General features: G+C 41.1%; 1 protein-coding gene and 1 long non-coding RNA gene across 2 annotated transcripts; one reads left to right on the top strand and one right to left on the bottom strand.

Moving 5' to 3' along the window:
- Positions 1-3,745: 3,745 nt before the first annotated feature.
- On the top strand, positions 3,746-20,125 carry grm2b (glutamate receptor, metabotropic 2b). The gene is made up of 6 exons (XM_037251394.1): positions 3,746-4,293; positions 7,232-7,848; positions 13,907-14,744; positions 15,262-16,325; positions 17,839-18,031; positions 18,730-20,125. Exons 2-6 carry the CDS (start codon positions 7,336-7,338, stop codon positions 18,801-18,803), a joined length of 2,682 nt encoding a protein of 893 aa, XP_037107289.1. The 5' UTR covers positions 3,746-4,293; positions 7,232-7,335; the 3' UTR covers positions 18,804-20,125.
- Positions 6,133-6,928, bottom strand: LOC119122816. The gene is made up of 3 exons (XR_005097956.1): positions 6,854-6,928; positions 6,604-6,696; positions 6,133-6,496 (listed from the first exon to the last, which is right to left on the bottom strand). It is a non-coding gene; the product is annotated as an uncharacterized LOC119122816 (long non-coding RNA).
- Position 20,126: the final 1 nt, after the last annotated feature.

Genomic DNA, 20,126 nt, shown 5'->3' with positions numbered 1-20,126 from the left:
TAACATTTTAGCAAAGTCTTTAATAGATCAAATTTGGCAGATCCCCCCCTCGCCCGCCCCAGCGTGGTTAGTCACATGCAGTCGATTCTTTTGAGAGCAATTAAAGTAATCCCCATTTTATCATTCCACTTTTGTGCGAAACTAAACAATCCTAGTATTTTTTTTTAAGATCTGCTTCTGCATTTCTGCCTCCAGCAGATAAAGTAGCCACAGACTCTGTGGCCAATTGAAATCCGAGCATCTCTCCAGGGAGAAACGTGGCGCGAAAGGTACCGACCCGAGGGCACAAACCACAAATCTCTCTGCATTGATGGTTTACTGAGCTCAATTTTCATTCTAACGCCGCAAAGGAGGTGACAGTCAGAAACTACTCAGCCGCACCGTAACAGTGTTCCATAAGTCAATGAAACAATAAGGCCAGTAAAATAATAAAACATTTATTCAATTTGGAATGGTGGCAAGTAATGAATTCCAAATACTTTGTTATTCTTTTCAATCCGATTTTTCAAGTATCCATGCATGGCATTATTTAAGAGCTACAAGAATGATTGGTGGCAAGATTCTGCCATTTTACAAATGAGTGTATTTTTTTTCCATTTGTTATTGTTAGCAATAAGGAGGTTGTTTAGCATTTAGCACAATTTACCACTTTGGTCAAGAAGTCAAATTAGAGGGGTAAAAAACTTCTTGAATTCTTGATTCTTGAATTTATTTGAAATTGGATATGCATCTGGGACGCGAAAAGAATGCTGGGTGTTTATCTGTTAAGTGTTCTCCAAATAAGACGATCTATAGTCGCTTGATACATTATAAATCTAAATGCGAAAGGGCTTTTTGTTCCCCCGAGGATTAACCTGATGGATGAGATTCACGGATGTAAGAGAAGCCCTGAAGTGTATAATTACATCCAGCAGATGGACCTCAGCCCTGCCTTGTTTACTGTGCACACATACACACACACACACACACAGATGTACTGCTGAAATAACTTCAACTTCCCTCAATCTCTGAGACTTTAGACGAGTGCCTTCACACTCCATATATGAGTAATGAGCAAAAAGAATGAGATTGACAGGACAGGGGGAATAGAAAGACTGTGATAGGAACAAGACGCCTCTTATTCAACACGCTGAAGATTGGGCCGACCTATACGTAGCTGGTGAGAGACGAGTCCACACTTGGGTGAAGGTCAACGCTGAAAATGTAAAAATGACCTTGTTCCAAGCTTAACTTTGAAGGTTGCCTTAAAATGGAATGAGGCTCAAGAAGAGCAGAGTGAGGTTTTTAATTCATTCCAATACGGGAAAGACGATTTGAGATAGGAGTGTTTTGAGGTACAAGCGTGAATGAGGAATGAGTTAAACTCTTATCTCAAGGCAACAGAAACACAATAAATGCAAAATTGCCTGAGTTTATTTAATCATAATAATATTTTAAATTGGATTCTTTCCTATGGATTAACTTTTTTTTTTGCACTTTAACATGTTTTATTTATTTTATTTTTTTAGTTTAGAAAGTTTGGTAGTTATTTGACCCTGGGTGAAATGAAGTGAAGCAAAGTAGGAGCAGATGATCATATTTACATTTATGACTGTATTGCTAGACTTAATGCTTGGGTGAAGAGGGCAAATAAACTCATTAACAGCAGCGGCAAAGTTATCGGCACCAATGAAGAGAACACATTGCAACATCCACTCAATAGCAGAGAAGTAGACGTGGCTATCATTTGCATAGAATTCATCGAAAATGGCGGACTCATTTCGCCAGATGTCAGTTTTAATAATTGGTCCTTTCACCCGCGATTTCAATAACCAACTTTTTTTCTTCAGTCCTTGCACAAATGTTTCAATAACCAACTTTTTTTCTTCAGTCCTTGCACAAATGTTTCAATAACCAACTTTTTTCTCTTCAGTCCTTGCACAAATGTTAAACAGAATTTTTCAAGCATTCTTCTTAAGTTTTATTTCGAGCATCAATTCTCCAAATCTGGCTGATTTAAACAATTTGACATTTAAAAAAAAAAAAAAAGTCCTTTCCTCATCATGCACTAAATGAGCAACTGTGCAAGGTTAAAATTAATTGACTCGTTAATCGAGCGGATGTCCTCGCATCAATTAATGATCAGACGGCACTTTTGATGAATTCTTTTATTTTTAGCAAGTGACCCAAGAAATGAAATAAAATAAATGAGATGTAGCATTCAACTTAACCATAATTACAATAATTACCACCTTTTTACATTAAAAAATAATTTTACTTCGAGCTGTGTACTAAACAGAACAGATTCAAAAGCATAATCATCAATGTGATTCATTTCAGACAACCAAATGAAAAAAGAAAACAGAATATACATCCTCATTTCCATTTTTTAATATTCTAACAAAAATGTATTTGCAAGGCAGTCTCACATTCCGAGTTTTTTGTTTTGTTTTTGTTTTTAACATACAGTTACATATACAATTTTCTCGCCACTTATGAAATCAACCGAATGTGATCGTTTGTTGCTGGAAAAAAGCCCAGGTAGATTCATTGCCAGACCCTTATACAATTTCTCATTGAAATACATTGCCTGCCGTAGCTGTCTAGCTAATATCTCTTGAATTTTTAATAATTACATACAACTCAACAAGGCCACATCCTTACTGCAGGATAGCGGTGCTTTGTTTCACCCTCCCTGTTATTTCCCGTGACATTAATTGGCATGTTCCTATCTAAAGTCTGAATTCCACCCACTGGCCATCCATCATCGTAATATAAAATACAAGTGTATTTCAGTCGAAAATTGGTCCCTTTGTGTTAGTTGAGAGAATGACGCAACAGGCAGGACCTGCTCGTCATTTTAATTGCCAGTGCACAGAAAACGACCTTATTCGCCCAACCCCTCCTGCACGGCTATTGTCCTGAAATGAAAAGTGAGTGCCAGCCCGCATGTGTGCGCGTGTGTGTTTGAAGTATGTGAAGGTGGCTGCCGAACTGAGAAAGGAAGACGCGTTCGCACATTGTGTAAAACCAACTTGCTTCCTGAGAGGAACTATACATTTAATTGTGTTTGTGCAGTTGAACACCTCGCTGCTGCTGATCAATTATGCAACAGGAATGCTGCTGATATCATATTCCCCAGGCAATGGGGAAAATACTCACTTAGCTGCAATATGGAGTCTTGAGTATGTGCTACATAGACATCTTATTCGTCCTTCCCGATCCAATGAAATACAATCACTTTATTTCTTTCTGTTTATTTGGTCACATCTAATATTTCTTTCCTCCTCTCTTATAGATGACTTTTTACTTCACTTGCTTTGAGAGCTCACTGAACTTCATATTGGTGGCATCGGTTGAACAGCAGCCAAATCCCAACTCAATATCCGATATTAACTTCATTTGTCTTGAAGTAACAAAAGAATGAGCCGCCACTTAACCTCTAACTTCTGAGCAAGCTACTCTTTTTGTCAAAGTTCCCACCTTGAATTCGATGTGGGCAAAATGAAGCAATCGGTACAAATGCCATGCCGTAACCAATATTTTTGATTTTTAAAATATTTGCCCATTCTAACTCCATTTTACAAATATAATTTGCTAATATGATGGCCACATTCAATATGGCAGACTCACTGATGTATCACTTGGAAAAAGGTTAACCTGCTTACAGCGGTGTTTGTTAAAAAGAACGTGAGTGTAATGGTTAACTGTACACAATGCGCCACCCTTTGCCCAAAGTCGGCTGGAATGCAGCTCAGCAACCTTCTTTTTTATTTATTATTATTTTTGTATATACATTTAATTGTCTTCACAAGTGTATTTTTGCTCCTGCTCACTAAGCTGTAGTTTTGTTTAAAACCGAGCTTCACCCAGCCTGTGTGTCGTTTGGCTTTGTTTGGAAGCTGCTGACAGGCGGGAGCGCGCATGCAGCGTGGTCCCGTTGCGCTCAGTGGAGCAGCAGAGGCGCGTCCGTGTTGCAGCACCACGAGCGAGATTCTTCAGCTCCCGCTTGTTTTGAAGTTCGTTCTGATCACTTCTCGACGACGAAAGCTCCTGAAGTTGTTTTATAAACGCCATTTTTTCCTGACAAGTGCAGCTCTGTTATTCTCTGCATTGCCCAGTGACATCTTTTTTTTGGAGTGCACCAAAGAGTTTTGCCCGTGTGAGCAAACACTTCAGGACCAAGGACAGATCCAAAGGGCAGTCTGGCAAACACGGCACAAGAGGACAACATCTGCACGCTCCAGGTCACATGAAGCGGCTCTCGGTGCGTTCGCGGTCGCCAAGGAAAGCTGCACGTCAATAACATTTTTGGTAAGGCACCGTGCGTTTATTTCCTTCCAATTCAACGTGTTTTTTCCTGCATCATGAGCCTCATCTCTCTGTTGCGCTTTCTCATTTTTTTAAAATACAATATTTTCCGAATTATACTCCACATTGTATCCCAGCCTGCAATTGGATTAACTATTTTAGTTAATATAATCAAAACACCTCAATTTGTCAATTAGTTCAGTTTATGAAGCAAACTTAAGCTCTGCTAGAAACGATAGAAACAAATATTTTGCCGTGTTTGCTATGAAATATGTAAACAAAATTCCATTCACTGGCTACTTCATGACAAAAAAATGCTCTTACAAAATAAATAACGGTTGCTTTATGGCTATTATAGTATGTTTGTTGTTTGCAGTGCTATAAAACTGCTCTGGCAATATCAATTAAAACTGATTTATTTCCTCTCCAGTACAGTACTGCTCTTACATTAAGATCTAGCTGAAGTGTAGTACACAGATTAGTACACTCTGTACCTAATCTAGTGGCCATCAGAGGTGACATCTTGACAGTGATGGATGACAAGCGGCTGGAGCTGTCACTGTCACTTTCTGCCGTGCTCTTCCACACCCAATCCATTTGTTTAGAGGAAAATCAGTGTTGGAGCCAAACAAGTTGCATTTCTATCTTACACTTGTCTGCATTGAAAAAAAAAACACCAATTCAAAAAAAAAAAAATATATATATATATACTTATATACTTATATATATACTACATCTCATGGGAGGAGTGCCACATTTGAGCTCCTATTACTGTAACTCATCGGCACTAAATTATATGTCAATACTTATACACTGGAGGATTCCACCAAAGAGTGCAGAGGCTTTGTCTGGATTAATCTAATATTAATGAATACATTCTGATTTTATTCAAATGTTACTGAATGAGTAAATCCCATTTACAACCACCAGCTACAATGTTAGGTACTCAATCTAATTAGAACCAATAAGAGAGGTCAAATCTTGCCTTTGCAAGAATTGTAATACTACTTGGTTTTAATTGTTACTGTAATTTAACAATACATGGATGTGTATTGTGATTGTGAGGGACACTTAAAAACACTTTTGAGAATTAATTGATTGTTAAGAGTAGTATGATTGGGTGAAATTGATTGTCATCTAGAAGAAAGTGAGGCAAAATGGGGCGTACAAATGATCTCAAACGCAACTGCTTCAATTAATTGGTTGTTTAACTTAATTCCTGTAAGTGCAGAAGTTACCAGAAACACCTCTTGATTTGGTGAAGTTGTGAAGTTCAGCATACAACAAACTAAAGCCAAAAAAGTTGCATGACAGCAGACAGTTAAAACAATAAATTAACAACATAAAAATGTGAACACGATAAAACCAAGGGGTATTGCCTAACATCTAACGGAAGGTCTTTCCAAAAGGTCAGTTGTCCTCAAAAGTCTTGATCTCACCCTTGACCCTCATAAGGACAAGTTCTTTAAAACATTGTTGGATAGATGCATCTTCTTTAAGATGCTTCTTAAAGTTTGTCTCTCACTTAACATCTTCATACGCAACTGTACGTGCCAATCACAGCATAGTTGAGAGTGAATCTGCACAGACTCGCACATGACACTCTGGCTATATTTGGACCAGACAATGAAAAATTGTGTTATCAAGGCATCTTTTATGCTAATGGTGACTGGACAAGTCCTCTCCGACTGCTTCCTTCCGATTGAACTTTCGGAGCACGAAGTCGCTCCGCCGCCACGTCTACATGGGCGTCCTTGTAATGACTTGATTGAAAGCTGATGGGACCATTTGAAGGCTGATGAAGGTCCTGGTTGTCTTTCAAATCGGAAATGCGTTTTTTTGATACCCTGCCGTTTCATGTCCTCTATGGCGTCTGACTGCATTTGCACTTCTTAGAGTTTTGAGAGACCTCCAACCTCCATTTGGCCTACTTTTACAAAGGCTCGCCTAATTGGCTGTTCCTTATGGCGCCATTAATTCACACGGCGACCTTGCCTTTGCAACCAGAAAGCTGCCATCTGCTCCAGCGCAGAAGAGCAATTAGACTTTTTTTCATGTTGGACATGGAAGTGACACTCTGACCTTGACCCTATTAGGTCAAACGTGAATGGCGACACATGCACCTCGCTTTTGTGCTCGCCATGTTGCACCACCCGCCCCGTCCGTAACTTAGATCAAATCTTCACACTCTCGGCGAACCTCCTCGCTGGATACAAAGCAGTGCATTCATCAATGCGCTGCTCGAGCTGCCACCCACAACCTGATGTAATATTTATCCTGAGCGGGGGAATGCAGCATTCATTAGACTCTTACCTTCCTGTTGTTTTCCTTTTGAGAACGTCACCGAATATTCTTGGAGCATATTCCGAGCGAGGTGGATTGACGATTGTCAATTTGCGTCATCGCCTATTTCGGAAATGTCACATAGCATGTGCAAAAGGTATGGATGGACACAGTAAAAAGTTTGAATACACAATGAGTTATGAATAAATAAGCATGTTTGGCATGGCTATTATAATTTAATGAGCCCTCTTCATTATCATTTGACATCACAACAACTCACCAAATCAAAACACAGTAGGCTCGCCTCTGTAGAGATTCATATTAGCATACACTGCCCGCTTCCCTGCAGTCCAACCCTCTCTTATTATTTTTTTTGAACCCAGCAAGTTACCATAGCAACATTGAGGAGCACCACCATCTATGTGTCATCTCCTCGTAAGCTGAGAAAATCCTCCTCATCTGGGAAATGTCCGGAATTTCTACAGCTTGGATTTTATGTCTCATAAGAACAAAGTAAACAATTTCAGGTTTGCTCTGTGAAATTATAGATTTTGCTGTCTTTGTCACAAGGCTGGCTAAAAATCTTTATTTTTCTTTCTTTTTTTTTCCTTCTGTGAGGCCAACAATAATGATTGATTGTTGATTTTTTTCTTTATAGGAAGTGTCCACCATGCCGTGTCCAGTATCAGAAAACACACACTCTCTGTAAACTGCCACCTCCCGACACTTCAATACACTGACCCCCAAAATCTTTCTTCCGCCATGCTGAGCATCGCGCTCCGCCTCAGGTCTTGGGCCTTTCCGGCGCCTTCTTACTGGCTCCTCCAGATCCTCCTCCTGGAGTTGCTGGTACCAGGGAGCCTGCCCAGCATGTCCAGACTCCCCCCGGCGGCCAAGCGTGAGATCCTCATCGAAGGCGACTTGGTAATCGGTGGCCTCTTCCCGGTGCACCACAAAGGCGAAGGGACGGAGGACTGTGGTAAAATCAACGCGGAGCGAGGGATCCAGAGACTGGAGGCCATGCTGCTGGCGCTCGACGAGATTAACTCAAGTGATCGCATTCTTCCTGGACTCCAGCTCGGGGCGCACATCCTTGACACCTGCTCAAAGGACACCTACGCTCTGGAGCAGTCCCTCGATTTTGTCAGGGCGTCTCTCACCAAGGTGCACGACCCAGGCTTCATCTGCCCGGATGGGTCCCGACCCATCCAGAATGAAGTCCCGCTGGCCATTTCGGGGGTTATCGGTGGATCCTACAGTGATGTTTCCATCCAGGTAAATGCACTTATTCATACCTGTGAACATTTTAATGAGGCTAACTTGCATGTTTTTGGAATGTGGGAGGATCTCATAGCAAGTAAAGGTAAAATCTGAGCACTTGCTAATTCCACACATGAAGGTCAGAGCAACGTTTCAAATCCAGAACCTTCCTACTGCAAGGCAGAAATGTTAGCCACTAGACCCCAGTGCTTCCTCCAAACCTGCAGTTTAAAATATTAACTAACTAAAACGTCCTTCATTCAATTATTTTCTTCACTTGCTGCTATTAACGATTTCATTATCATCGAGAATGATGTCAGTGCCTAATTTGATCTCATTTTTTTCCCCCCAAACAAAAAGACATGTTACAATCTATGGTCCAATAATTTCTAGGCACAAGCATTTATTCCCCTGTTTTATTTGTAATAAAAATTCAAAGAATGAGAAAATGCAAATGATCACAAAAGTGAATTCCTGCCTCAAGTCGAAATAACTAAGTGCCTCATTCTTTATTGCGAGACAGTCTCTACAGTCTCGTGCGTTGTAGTAAACACACCCAGAGCATTAATAATTGACATAACACCTGAAGTGTTGGTGACTACGTGAACTCATGAATATGCAGATATATTCATGCATGTTAATCAGTGTATTTGCCGCTGTGTATGCACATTATGCGGATTTGTGCGCCTAGTTGAAATGAATCAACTGCCAACAGTTCAATTAGGCACATACGCTATTCTCAAATTATATAACTTGCTCCGTATTGTTGATTTGCACAGAAATATAGTTTTATTGATGCAGTCAATTACTTTCATTGTTTATTATTATTATTATTATCATCCATTACTTTCATCATCTTTGAGATACCTAAAAGTGTCTGTTGCGCACGAGTTCAAATTCAAAGTTAGTAACCGAAAAGATGACTTTTGATTGACAGCTCAGATTGTAATATAAATGATCAAATATGTGAACGTCTTTAGGGCAAAATGTAAAGATGGTTTTGCCAGAGTTGGATGATTCCATGCATAAATTTCCACTGAGTTTTGACATTATCAGAAGGATACCAAGAAGATGGCAGATCCATTTTTACCACTGGGAAGAAATGCAAGCATGATGATGTCCTCCATGCCACACATGAATTATATATTGTAGCAGTCAAACCTTCATGATTGCAACCACCTTCCATTGATTTGTTTCCTAAACCTTTTATCAATTTGATATCACTTCATTTTATGTTTAAACTCAACTGAATCTCTGCTTGCTTTTTAGTGCCTTTGCATGAGAAAATGAGAGTTGAGACTCGGATGGCTCCTCATCACCAAATCTATTTGTAGCTCCTTTGCCTCTCGCCGTGGGAGTATAAAAACATATTTTTTTTCACGATAATTCCCAGCACCTCCACAGAAATGAACATATAGGAAGAGGAAGTGCCGATTCTTTGAATAAGACTGTGACGCTACGGCGTGATTTGAGTCTTGAATCAGGTCTGGGCATGAGTCCAGTAAGCAATTCGTAAGTGTGAAAGGCCATTTCAACAACAGGATGTCCTCGTTGAAAACCACTGGCATAATATCGACTTCCTTTTCCTTGCTGCGATGCCAACGTTTCTGACAAAAGAACAGCATGTTTGCGCCGCCCAGACCACCCAGATCCAAAAATGAAGCTCACACTGTCACGGCACTCAACTGTCTTGCAGGTTTACTTTGAGTCTATCAAGACAACGAGCGCCTGCCAAGAATGTTTTTCATAAACTTAGCAGAAGCGTTTATTTGCGCCATCTGTGAGATTTCTCTTTTAGTGAGCAGCAAAGCGTCCACCTGTGTGTAAGAATGGAAGCGAATGGAAGATGTGCCAGTCTCTTGTGATCCTGACAAGGATTCTCTCATAATTAGGCTCTTTCATCATTTTTATTTTTTCTCTCTACTTTGTCAAGGCTTAACTTCATACAAAAAAAGAATTCGTGACCATCTGGTGGAGGATTGAATTAGCGTTGATTGTTGATGTGCATTTATTCGGATTTTATGCCCATATTCAAATTCAGCACTTTTTCGAGACAATGCCTTAATTTACTGTCCAACAGTGGAAGCCAAACTTTGAATTGGATACATTAAATAAATCAAACAAAACTTCAAATATGCACAAAAATATGTCAGGTGGGTCTAAAATCCATTTTATTTGTATTGGTTTTTGTTTTAACACATTTTACATATTTCTTGACATCAATACATTATATATTAAAAAAAAAGTCCACCATCTTTCATTATGAAACTGATGTAAGACTAAAGTATCCAGTGTAGATTTTGTTTACATTGATTTTGCATCAGTGCAGATTAAAGTAATTATAAATAAACAACAGCAATAACAACATACAACAATAATGATCACAATAATGATGATAGCCAGCCTTTTTTCTTTGCTGAGATTTTGAAGTTGTTGCACGTCTTTAAATAATTAAAACAAAAAGTGCAAAAATGGGAACTCTGGTCATTATGTAGCATTGCTCACAATTTATAAAAGCATGAAATTCAGCATATCTGCATAACATTAAAAATGTAAAAGTAACAATATGAGCCCCTTGAAGCTCAAGTACAAACACTTGCACTAATTTTCTCTTACACCTTTTCACCCGTTGTGCCTTTTAAGTTAACATTTCTCAACTTATTTTTTTGCACACAAACTGTAATTTGGAGCTTTGTTTGCCGAAACACTGGGTGCAAATAAGGATCGTGTTGACAAAGGTGCATCAGCTCATCCAACGTGCTTGTCAGCCTCCGCCATCGTGTCCTCTCACTTGCTTCAAAGTGTCGTGTTTGTGCGTGAACTTCTCACACATTCTGTGCAACTGTCGGTCTGGTCCCAATTAACACATCCCAATGACACTCCTCTCACAAGTCAAGCAAGTCTTGGTGACGTCAAGTCGAGACACAGTTATTGCTAACTTCTTGCCAGTCCATGTTTCTGCATAATCTGCTTGTCTATTGTGCAAAGCAGTAGTTTTTTTCTGGGCCATTCAGAGAGAGGTTACAGCGGAAAAAGCTTCAGGTCTTCAAGTGTCTGCCTGAATGTCATCTGCTAGAGGCTTCCACTTGACACGCACCTCTGGGACATTCAGATGGACTTTCTCTGTTGAGATGAAAAAAATAAAGTCATGACAGCGACATGATTTCAGAAACATATAGGCGCTATTCCAGATGTCTTTGTTTAATTCCGATTTTTTGGATTAGAATCCCGTAATGCTGCAGATTTTTTTAAGTGTTTTTTTTTTTTCCAAAAACAAATGTAACCAGAATTCCAGACAAAATTCCAGACAAAAACACAGAATTCCTATCAAACAACTATTTCTGAGCCAGGTCTGCCATATCTGTGACTACAAATAATTTGAAACAACATTGGTTTCATATTCGGGAAAAACATCCAGTGCTCAGTTTTATAGCTGCCATGTTTCTGGAGGTACAGTCATAGTATTTCGGTCAACTAATTTCTTACGACAAAGTCTCGAATCGCGAATGACGTCAGGGTGTGAACTTTGTGACCATAACTGATCATTTAATTAGCTCGTAACACTCATGGTTGTAGAAATGTAATCCTCCATAACTCATCTTTTACCACGCTCACTAAAGCGGAAGTTATGACACGGAGCAGGCGGACCAATTTTTCGGGGATGAAAGCACTGAACTGTAAAGAGCATATAATTGCTGTCAGTCTGCTTGTAGGGTTAAGCCAACGTGTGAGAAACTTTTAATAAGAAATCTTGGCCAGAACCAAACTCCACTAAATTGCCTACCTATAAGTTGATCCAATGTATCTATTAAACAACATGCGACATCAAACGTTTCCCCGAGACTTCCAAGACCGTTTATCAGCCCGCTGTATGGAAAAGATGCAAATTCAATATGGACGTATAGACGCCAGTGGGCGATTTCATATATATTCATCGGCCGACTGCACTCACAGATGAAGCACTAACGGGTGCGTGGCGTGGCGTGCCTGTTTGAATCCATCACATTGACTCATTTCATACCCTCCAGAACTGGTAGAATGCCTGCCGCCTGTGCCGTCTCTTGTCTTTGGGCTGTTGCAGTAGAAGGAGGTCAAATGCGTGGGTACGTGTCCATTACGCTTTTGGAACTTCTCAGGCCACACGTGTTGGTGGTGTGTTATCGGTGGGAATACACAAAGTGTGTCTCTGCTTGGTCGTATACGTTTACAAGGGGAGAAATACCCTTAATAGACCTAATGTTGGAGAAATATTCAACAAAAGTATCTGCTGTACTTGTCCTTGTGACCAATTGAATGTCGTGCAAACATCCCTACCTATACTCACCACCATCTACTAGCTGTTTAACTTTAAACCACTGCCACAATCAAAGCCATAATGTTAAATGTGGCCCGTGAGTGGAATACTGTACGACGATGAACGGTCAATAATATCACTCCTGGATTTATTTTTGTGTACGGGCAGGAATTAATTATTTTATAAAAACACTTTAATGGCTTAATCTTTAAAGGGGATGTTTTCAGTATTACACCCATGAGGACATCATTGTTTGGGAAGCCCCCGAGGCTTACAGTAAAGCAAGAGGGATGCATAATAAGCGTGTTTGTGTTCAATAATCACCATGGTGTCTCGTGAGGACCCATAGAAATACCCCGTCCACCACCACCACCACCACACACACACACACACACACACACACTTCTCCATCTGGTCTGTTTCTGTGCTTTGTTGCCAAAAGATTTATTCAAACAGTTACGACCTCTCAAGTAAATTATGTGACAATTCTACTTTGATGAAGCCAATTTTTCATACGACATACATAAGTTAAAAGACAAATACATTCATTTGGATGGAGATTGATGAATATGTATCAAGTGCAAAACGAGGTTTCTGTCTTTAAGATTTGTTTTCAGGGAATTTTGCTCTGAGCAACCAATGAGAGGATGGAAAAATGATGACATTTGTGTGCCAGCTAGCTGGACCCCTGGGCCCAATCTGAAATCCGATATAGGTTAAAGAAGCAGTCGGCAGTACATGCGAGTCTGAAATCTTATTGGGCAAAAAAAAGAAATAAATCAACACCCTACGCATGCTGGAAGCAGTGCAGACAAGATAAATGACCAGAAATAATTCATATAATTTCAATAAACATATATTAGAATTTAGATTGTCGTAGACTAAACTTTGCACTAGCAGTAAAATAAAATGACTCCTGTTTTTACGCCAAGCGCACAGGGGCCAATTAACCAAAATAGGCTCCCAAAGTTGTTGTCCATTGTTTTTTAATGTCTGTGGGTCAAATTTGAATATAGATAGTTCAAAACAATGGGAGGTTTGGTTCGAGAGATAGCTTGGCTAAGGGAGACGGAGTGAAAAGCCCGCGGTGACAGCAGCAAAGCTTAAGAGCAACAAAACAGCCAGATAAAATCCCCCTCGTTGGTCATTGCGGGTGTTGGCATTAAGCTACGGGTCTGATGGCTGAAGCCGCTGGCGATGCGGACCCTGACTGAGTAAACAGCTTGATAGTGACAAACACTCCACTGCTCCATTCAGCTGAAGTGCGTTAAAATGCAAGTCAATGAATGGACCCACTTTACATACTGTCGGCATGGATGGATAGAAGTATAAATGTGATGTACATGAAATCTTAGCATAGAATAATTCAATGCTGTTCATGCTTTGTTTTTGCAGCTTTGCACTTCTGTCAAGACGCAGTTATCTGTCAAACGAAAACCAAAAAAAGGAACGAGCGCTGATTCCCCATTGTGTTGTGCAGTCTTTACATGCACACAGAGAAACTATTAAGTTCCCTGAAAAAGAGCCTCTTGCTTGAAATTCAATTGGAAGCAAAGACCAAAACACTTACCAGAGGGGCCAACATCCAAATTAATAAATGCTAATGTCTCATTTTTTCCCCGAATAGGCCATTCCTTGTAAAATGTCCGGAAATTGACAATTCCCGCAGGTTTTTTTTTTGTTTAAGCCAGGCAGGTGTTAAAAGTCTTTGAGCAAAAAAGTATTTTGACTAAAAATTTCAATGTGGCTTTCTCTAAAGTCCGTTTTGTTTCTCTGAAGGTGGCCAACCTCCTTCGACTCTTCCAGATCCCTCAAATCAGCTACGCCTCCACCAGTGCCAAACTAAGTGACAAATCCCGTTATGACTACTTTGCCCGCACCGTGCCCGCAGACTTCTACCAAGCCAAAGCCATGGCGGAGATTCTGCGTTATTTCAAATGGACCTACGTGTCCACTGTGGCATCGGAGGGCGACTACGGCGAGACGGGGATCGACGCCTTCCAGCAAGAGGCCCGCTCCCACCAAATCTGCATCGCCACCTCGGCCAAGGTGAGCCGTTCCATGAACCGTCAGGGCTTTGAGAACGTGATCCGCTCCCTGCAGCAGAAGTCCAACGCCAAGGTGGTCATCATGTTCACCCGCAGCGAGGATGCCAGGGAGCTGCTGGTGGCCGCCGCCCGCATGAAAGTCAATTTCATCTGGGTGGCCAGTGACGGCTGGGGAGCGCAGGAGAGCGTGGTGAGGGGCAGCGAGACGGCTGCGGATGGCGCTTTCACCATCGAGCTGGCCTCCTACCCTATCAGAGAATTTGAAGACTACTTCACCAAACTGAACCCGTACACCAACACCAGGAACCCTTGGTTCAAAGAGTTCTGGGAGCACCGCTTCGGCTGCAGCCTCCAGGAACACGGGTGCAGCGAGCGCAGCCTCAGGGACGGCACTTTTGAGCAGGAGTCCAAGATCATGTTTGTGGTCAACGCCGTCTACGCCATGGCCTACGCCCTACACAACATGAGGCAAGCGGTGTGCTCCAACACCTCCAAAGTCTGTGAAGCCATGAAACCGGGCAATGGTAAAAGGTTCTACAAGGAGTTCATTCTGAAGACCAAGTTTGAAGGTAGTAATCATAACAACCACCTGACATGACATTATTTGAATCTAAAAAACAACAGTTATGGCTCACGGAACCCCGCGGGCCTCAGATTCCAGTTTGAAAATAACATGTGGTTATACAAATGAGATGTTTGGCCGGATTTCTATGAAATAGCGATAAAAGTGATCCAATTTCGAGTTATCGCATGCCGTGTGGCTCACTTTTGATATGCATCCTATTTGAAAAAAGACGAATGGAATCAGATATCTGAAATGTGAATCCACTCTTGATCATATCGCAGCACAAAATATCAAATATGTCTGCCAAGGTGACCGCAGTTTAAGCAAAAAGATCTGTGGGAGCCAACGAATTGAGATGATCCTTGACATTTTTTGCACAAGTAAATATAAATGTTGTAAATCAAAACTAAAGCAAAAGCTCATAAAAGTTTCGCCTTTTGAGGATTATTTTTCCCGGAAAATGTGGTTGACTTCCAAATATGGTCATTCATCTGATGTTAAAACGATGATTGATTTTCCAGCTCCGTTTCGACCCGTGGACACCTTAAACATGGTGCGCTTCGACTCTGTCGGCGACAGCATCAGCCGCTACAACATCTTCCACTACCACCAAGACGACGGGAAGTTTGTCTACAAGAAGGTGGGCTACTGGGACCAGAACCTGACCCTGAACACCACGCTGGTAAGCTGGCCCGGGCTGTCGCCGCCCACCTCGCAGTGTAGCGACCCCTGCAGGAAGAACGAGGTGAAGAGCATGCAGCCCGGCGACGTGTGCTGCTGGATCTGCATCCCCTGCCAACCCTACCAGTACCTTCAGGATGAGTTCACGTGTGCCGATTGCGGCTTCGGCCAGTGGCCCCTGGACAACCTGACGGGCTGCTACGACCTGCCCGAAGAGTATATCCGCTGGGAGGACGCGTGGGCCATCGGACCCGTTACCATCTCCTGCTTGGGAATAATGTGCACCCTCTCCGTGGTGGCCCTGTTCTTCAAGCACAACGAGACGCCGGTGGTGAAGGCGAGCGGACGTGAGCTCTCCTACATCCTCCTGCTGGGAGTCCTGATGTGCTACAGCATGACCTTCATCTACATCGCCAAGCCTTCCACCGCCGTTTGCACGCTGCGCCGACTGGGCCTGGGCACGTCGTTCGCCGTGTGCTACTCGGCTCTGCTCACCAAGACTAACCGAATCGCCCGCATCTTCAGCGGCGTGAAGGACGGCGCCCAGCGGCCTCGCTTCATCAGCCCGGCCTCCCAGGTGGCCATATGCGGAGCGCTTATCTCCTGCCAGCTTCTGGTGGCCGTCATCTGGCTGCTGGTGGAGGTGCCCGGCGTGAGAAAGGAGGTGAGCCCGGAGCGGAGAGACGTGGTGACCCTCAAGTGCAACAGCAGGGATTCCAGCATGCTCATGTCGCTCACCTACAACTGCGTCCTCATCGTCCTCTGCACCGTCTACGCCTTCAAGACGAGGAAGTGCCCGGAAAATTTCAACGAGGCCAAGTTCATCGGTTTTACTATGTACACCACCTGCATCATCTGGCTTGCCTTCCAGCCCATCTTCTATGTCACCGCCAGTGACTACAGGGTAACTATCAGGCACCTTAGCCAGAAATGTCAAGTGCAATTTCATGGCGGGCCATTCCACCAAATTGCTGCCATTTGTGTCCTCAGGCAAAAAAAAAAATGTAAATGCATGGTGATTTTTTTTGAATTGCGCAAAGTGTCTTGCATGTTGAATTGGCTGCAAATACAATTTAAAAATTTGTTATGCACCACAAATGTTTTTCCCATATTTTTATGTTAGTCCTTATTTCAGCTACATTTATGAAGTTTCTAAAAAAAAAACCATATCTGTATTGCCTTTATTTCATGAATTTGATCATTTTATGCTAAGAACTAATTCTTATTACTTACGATCCTCGTAATCAAAATTGGACTTTCAGCACAAAAAACAATGCCATAAAAATAATAAGATGCCTGAGACAGCCAGTTTGGGTTGTACAATACATGTCTGATTAAATTTTAAGTGAGGGGAGGGCGGCGCATTATAACAAGCAAATGGCACTGATTCTGTGGTTCAGTGGAATGGCCCAGTTATGGTTTCCCTCACACACACAGAAAAAAAACTCACTCACATACACAAAACTTCTCATCTGTGATTTTTTTCTAACATTCCAAAAATCTCTTGGACTAAAAATACCTCTACAAATATCAAAGGCTCGCTAACACACAAAATGTCTGTCTGTCTCTTACCTAAAAACTCTCAAGTGACACCAAGAAGCCTCTAACTCTCACCCCAAAAAACGCTCACATCAAACAACCTCTCACACACATGGAAAAAAAAACTCTTCAAAAGATTTAAAAAACAAAACTTTTTTTTTTCCTTCTTTGTGATATTTTGTAGTCTATTCAAAATTATGCGTTGGAAAAAAATAATACAACAGATTGTTACTGCATGTGCTTACAATTTGGCTACCTTTGGGTGTTACACATTTGAACAAAGGCAGTGCATAACCTGTCTGTCCCAAACAGTCTGGAACAAATTGACAACATTTGCAAAACCGTTTTGTACAACTGCACTGCTTAGCACAGATGGCTTTTTCCAACATTTTGCTAATCTAATTCAGCTAAATGACAGGGCGCGAAATGTTGGAAACACGATAACAAATACACAACAGTTCATTTGGGGTTCAATATTACAAATTGGAGTTGAATATAAAAATAACGAGAAACCGTTGCAACACTCAAAACCCAACCGACAGTATTTTTCCAGGCGAAAGTTAAAACGTGTGAGGCTCCTCCTGCGTATGTTTTGGAGGTTATGACGGGTCTCTCTATTCACTTCATGCTGTGCGTCTGCAAATAGAAGTTTTTGGACTGCGGGGCTATCCGGTGGCGTGGGAAGAGATGGTGCTCAGGCACATGACCCCAACAGTCAGCTCATATTAGAGGCTGAACCATGACTAACTGACTGTCCAGTACATTTGATTAGCATTTCTTCATATGTGCGAAAGAAAGAAAAAAATGGACACGTTTTTAAAGAAGCTGTATATGAATAAAGATGTACTCACCCGCTGGCATCCCATGTTTCCTGGCAGGTCCAGACCACCACCATGTGCATTTCTGTCAGTCTGAGCGGATCAGTGGTGCTGGGCTGCCTGTTCGCTCCAAAGGTCCACATCATCCTCTTCCAGCCTCAGAAGAACGTGGCTTCTCTGCGGGTCACAGCCAACCGCTTCAGTGCCACCGTGTCGGCCTCTGCATCCGCTCCCAGTTCCAGTTACTCAAAAGGTGCGCACATACACACAACCTCCAACTCAAAAAAAAAATCCATAATACAAATACTTGGCTCTTCAAATGTTACCACGATGACCAACATTAAAATACAGATGCATAGTAGGCCTAAGTGCTCATATACAATGTGACTCAAACATATCAAATACTTCCAAAATGTTATCTAAATACTCACTCAACTGTATCAATAACTATAAGCTAACTAAATAGGCTACTCTTCAAATCTGGTAAGTATTCCTTAAAAGTTAACCAAATACTTTAAAATTTACCCATTACATTGTGTAGTCTTAAACATTTACACTATAGGCCCGAAAGGTTACCTAATCACTCTTAATTTTTTTAAATAGCATCTAACAGTCACCTAAATACTCTTGAAATTGCTAAATAATTTCTAGTTCGTATATGTGTGATTTCTTCAAGTACCACAAGAGGGCGCCACCAGTGATACTCGTCATACCACAGATTGGGAATCAAAGGTCAATGTTTTAAATCGATTAGTCGATGAGTCGTCTTCACTACTCCTCATTGATGTTTAATGATTCCAGTCAACTAATCGCGTATTAGGTGTTTTTGGCATCTTTTCACCTGATTGGCCAATTTCCTTTACCTGACTTGCCCATCTATCAAATCTAAAATGATAATCATGCGTTGCATGAATTGACATTGTCGAAACATTTGTTCTGAACGTATCTCAGGGTCAGCCTCCAACTATGTGCCAACGGTTTGTAACGGTCGTGAAGTGGTGGACTCGACGACTTCCTCATTGTGAGCGCCATCCCATCATCGTGCGTAAAGAGGCCCGGTCGCCACGGCGCCAGAGAGACAATGTGCGGGCAGAACTGACGCTGCCCCCCAGCGAACAGTAGGGATCGCTCGACAGGCCCTCGTTTGTATAGATTATTTAATATACTGTGACTTCTTTGGTTTACACTTGGACAATGTGTTTTTGTGAGAATTTAGTAGGAAATCATTTAAAAAAGTTAGGCTCTATCTGGCCGGAATAATAATAATAATAATCTGTTCCAGGGTCATTATTGTGTAAGCTTTAACAACTGGACAGGCCATATTGATACATTCACAACAATCTAACAAGAACTTAATAATTGCACATTCTAAAGCTTTATTTGCTCATATCAAATTCGCCATTATGAAACAAACCACTAAAAGAAAAGAATATTTCAATTTTTCTATTATAATGTATGCATTTTTGGGGCTATAAAATCCTACTAAATTCTGGCTCGTGACGCCTTGCACCGTGCCTTGTCCTAACTTGTCATGTTGTGTGCAGCGATAACGTAATACAGCTGTTCTTATCTTATTGTCCGTCCAGTGCTGTGAATATATACGATGTTTGAAGACTAAAAATGTTTATTTAACGTAGTAAGAAAAAAATGTGACCCATCTTAGTGAGTATAACATGGGAAATTAGATAACTCCTGAGGAAAATGTGTTGATGTAGACATTCTACTTTAGAACACGTGCTTTTATGTAACTTATGTAAATAAAAAATGTTTTTGTAATATCAGAATAGAGAATAGAGTTGTATTTTAACATTTTCAAAAACAATTAAGAGCCAATAGGAAGTATAATTATGAATTTGGCAATACCTAGGTATTAATAATATTTTTTTTTTATGTAATGTGTATCAACATGTGATGTTCTACTCATACGGGCTGAAGACCATGTCAGGTCTGCCTCCACATAAACCTGACTTGCATCCAAATTAATAATATTAACATGTTGCTTTCATTTCTGTAGGATGTTGTGAATGCGCAGCATTTGAAGATTTTCAGTATTTTTACACTGTGATGTGCATCCATAGCATTTATTCATTTTCTTTAAATTATTTTATTTTATTAACAGGGGGGTGCCATTTCAGTTCAATGATGTCTCTCAAAGCTGTTTTGGTGGAGATTTGTAAGTCAAACTGCAAAAAGACGAGAGATAAATAAATGTAGTTGGCACTTGTATTGTTTTTAAATACACTGTCTGGATATTAATAATTTTTGTTCCACAAGCTAACTGCTAATCATTAGAACAGCAAGTGACTGTGTTTGCTAAACAATGACAAAGAACCTCCCATTAACAACAC

Source organism: Syngnathus acus, chromosome 5 (assembly GCF_901709675.1).
Source record: "Syngnathus acus chromosome 5, fSynAcu1.2, whole genome shotgun sequence".
NCBI classification, from domain to species: domain Eukaryota; kingdom Metazoa; phylum Chordata; class Actinopteri; order Syngnathiformes; family Syngnathidae; genus Syngnathus; species Syngnathus acus.
Note: the sequence above shows the minus strand (reverse complement) of the source record. Positions and strands in the feature narration are given on the sequence as shown.

Bases quoted from the DNA above. Each gene is read 5' to 3' on its own strand.
- grm2b (XM_037251394.1), top strand. From the start codon at position 7,336: ATGCTGAGCATCGCGCTCCGCCTCAGGTCTTGGGCCTTTCCGGCGCCT. The intron at 7,849-13,906 runs GTAAATGCACTT...GTTTCTCTGAAG, and splicing joins ACAGTGATGTTTCCATCCAG to GTGGCCAACCTCCTTCGACT. The intron at 16,326-17,838 runs GTAACTATCAGG...GTTTCCTGGCAG, and splicing joins TCACCGCCAGTGACTACAGG to GTCCAGACCACCACCATGTG.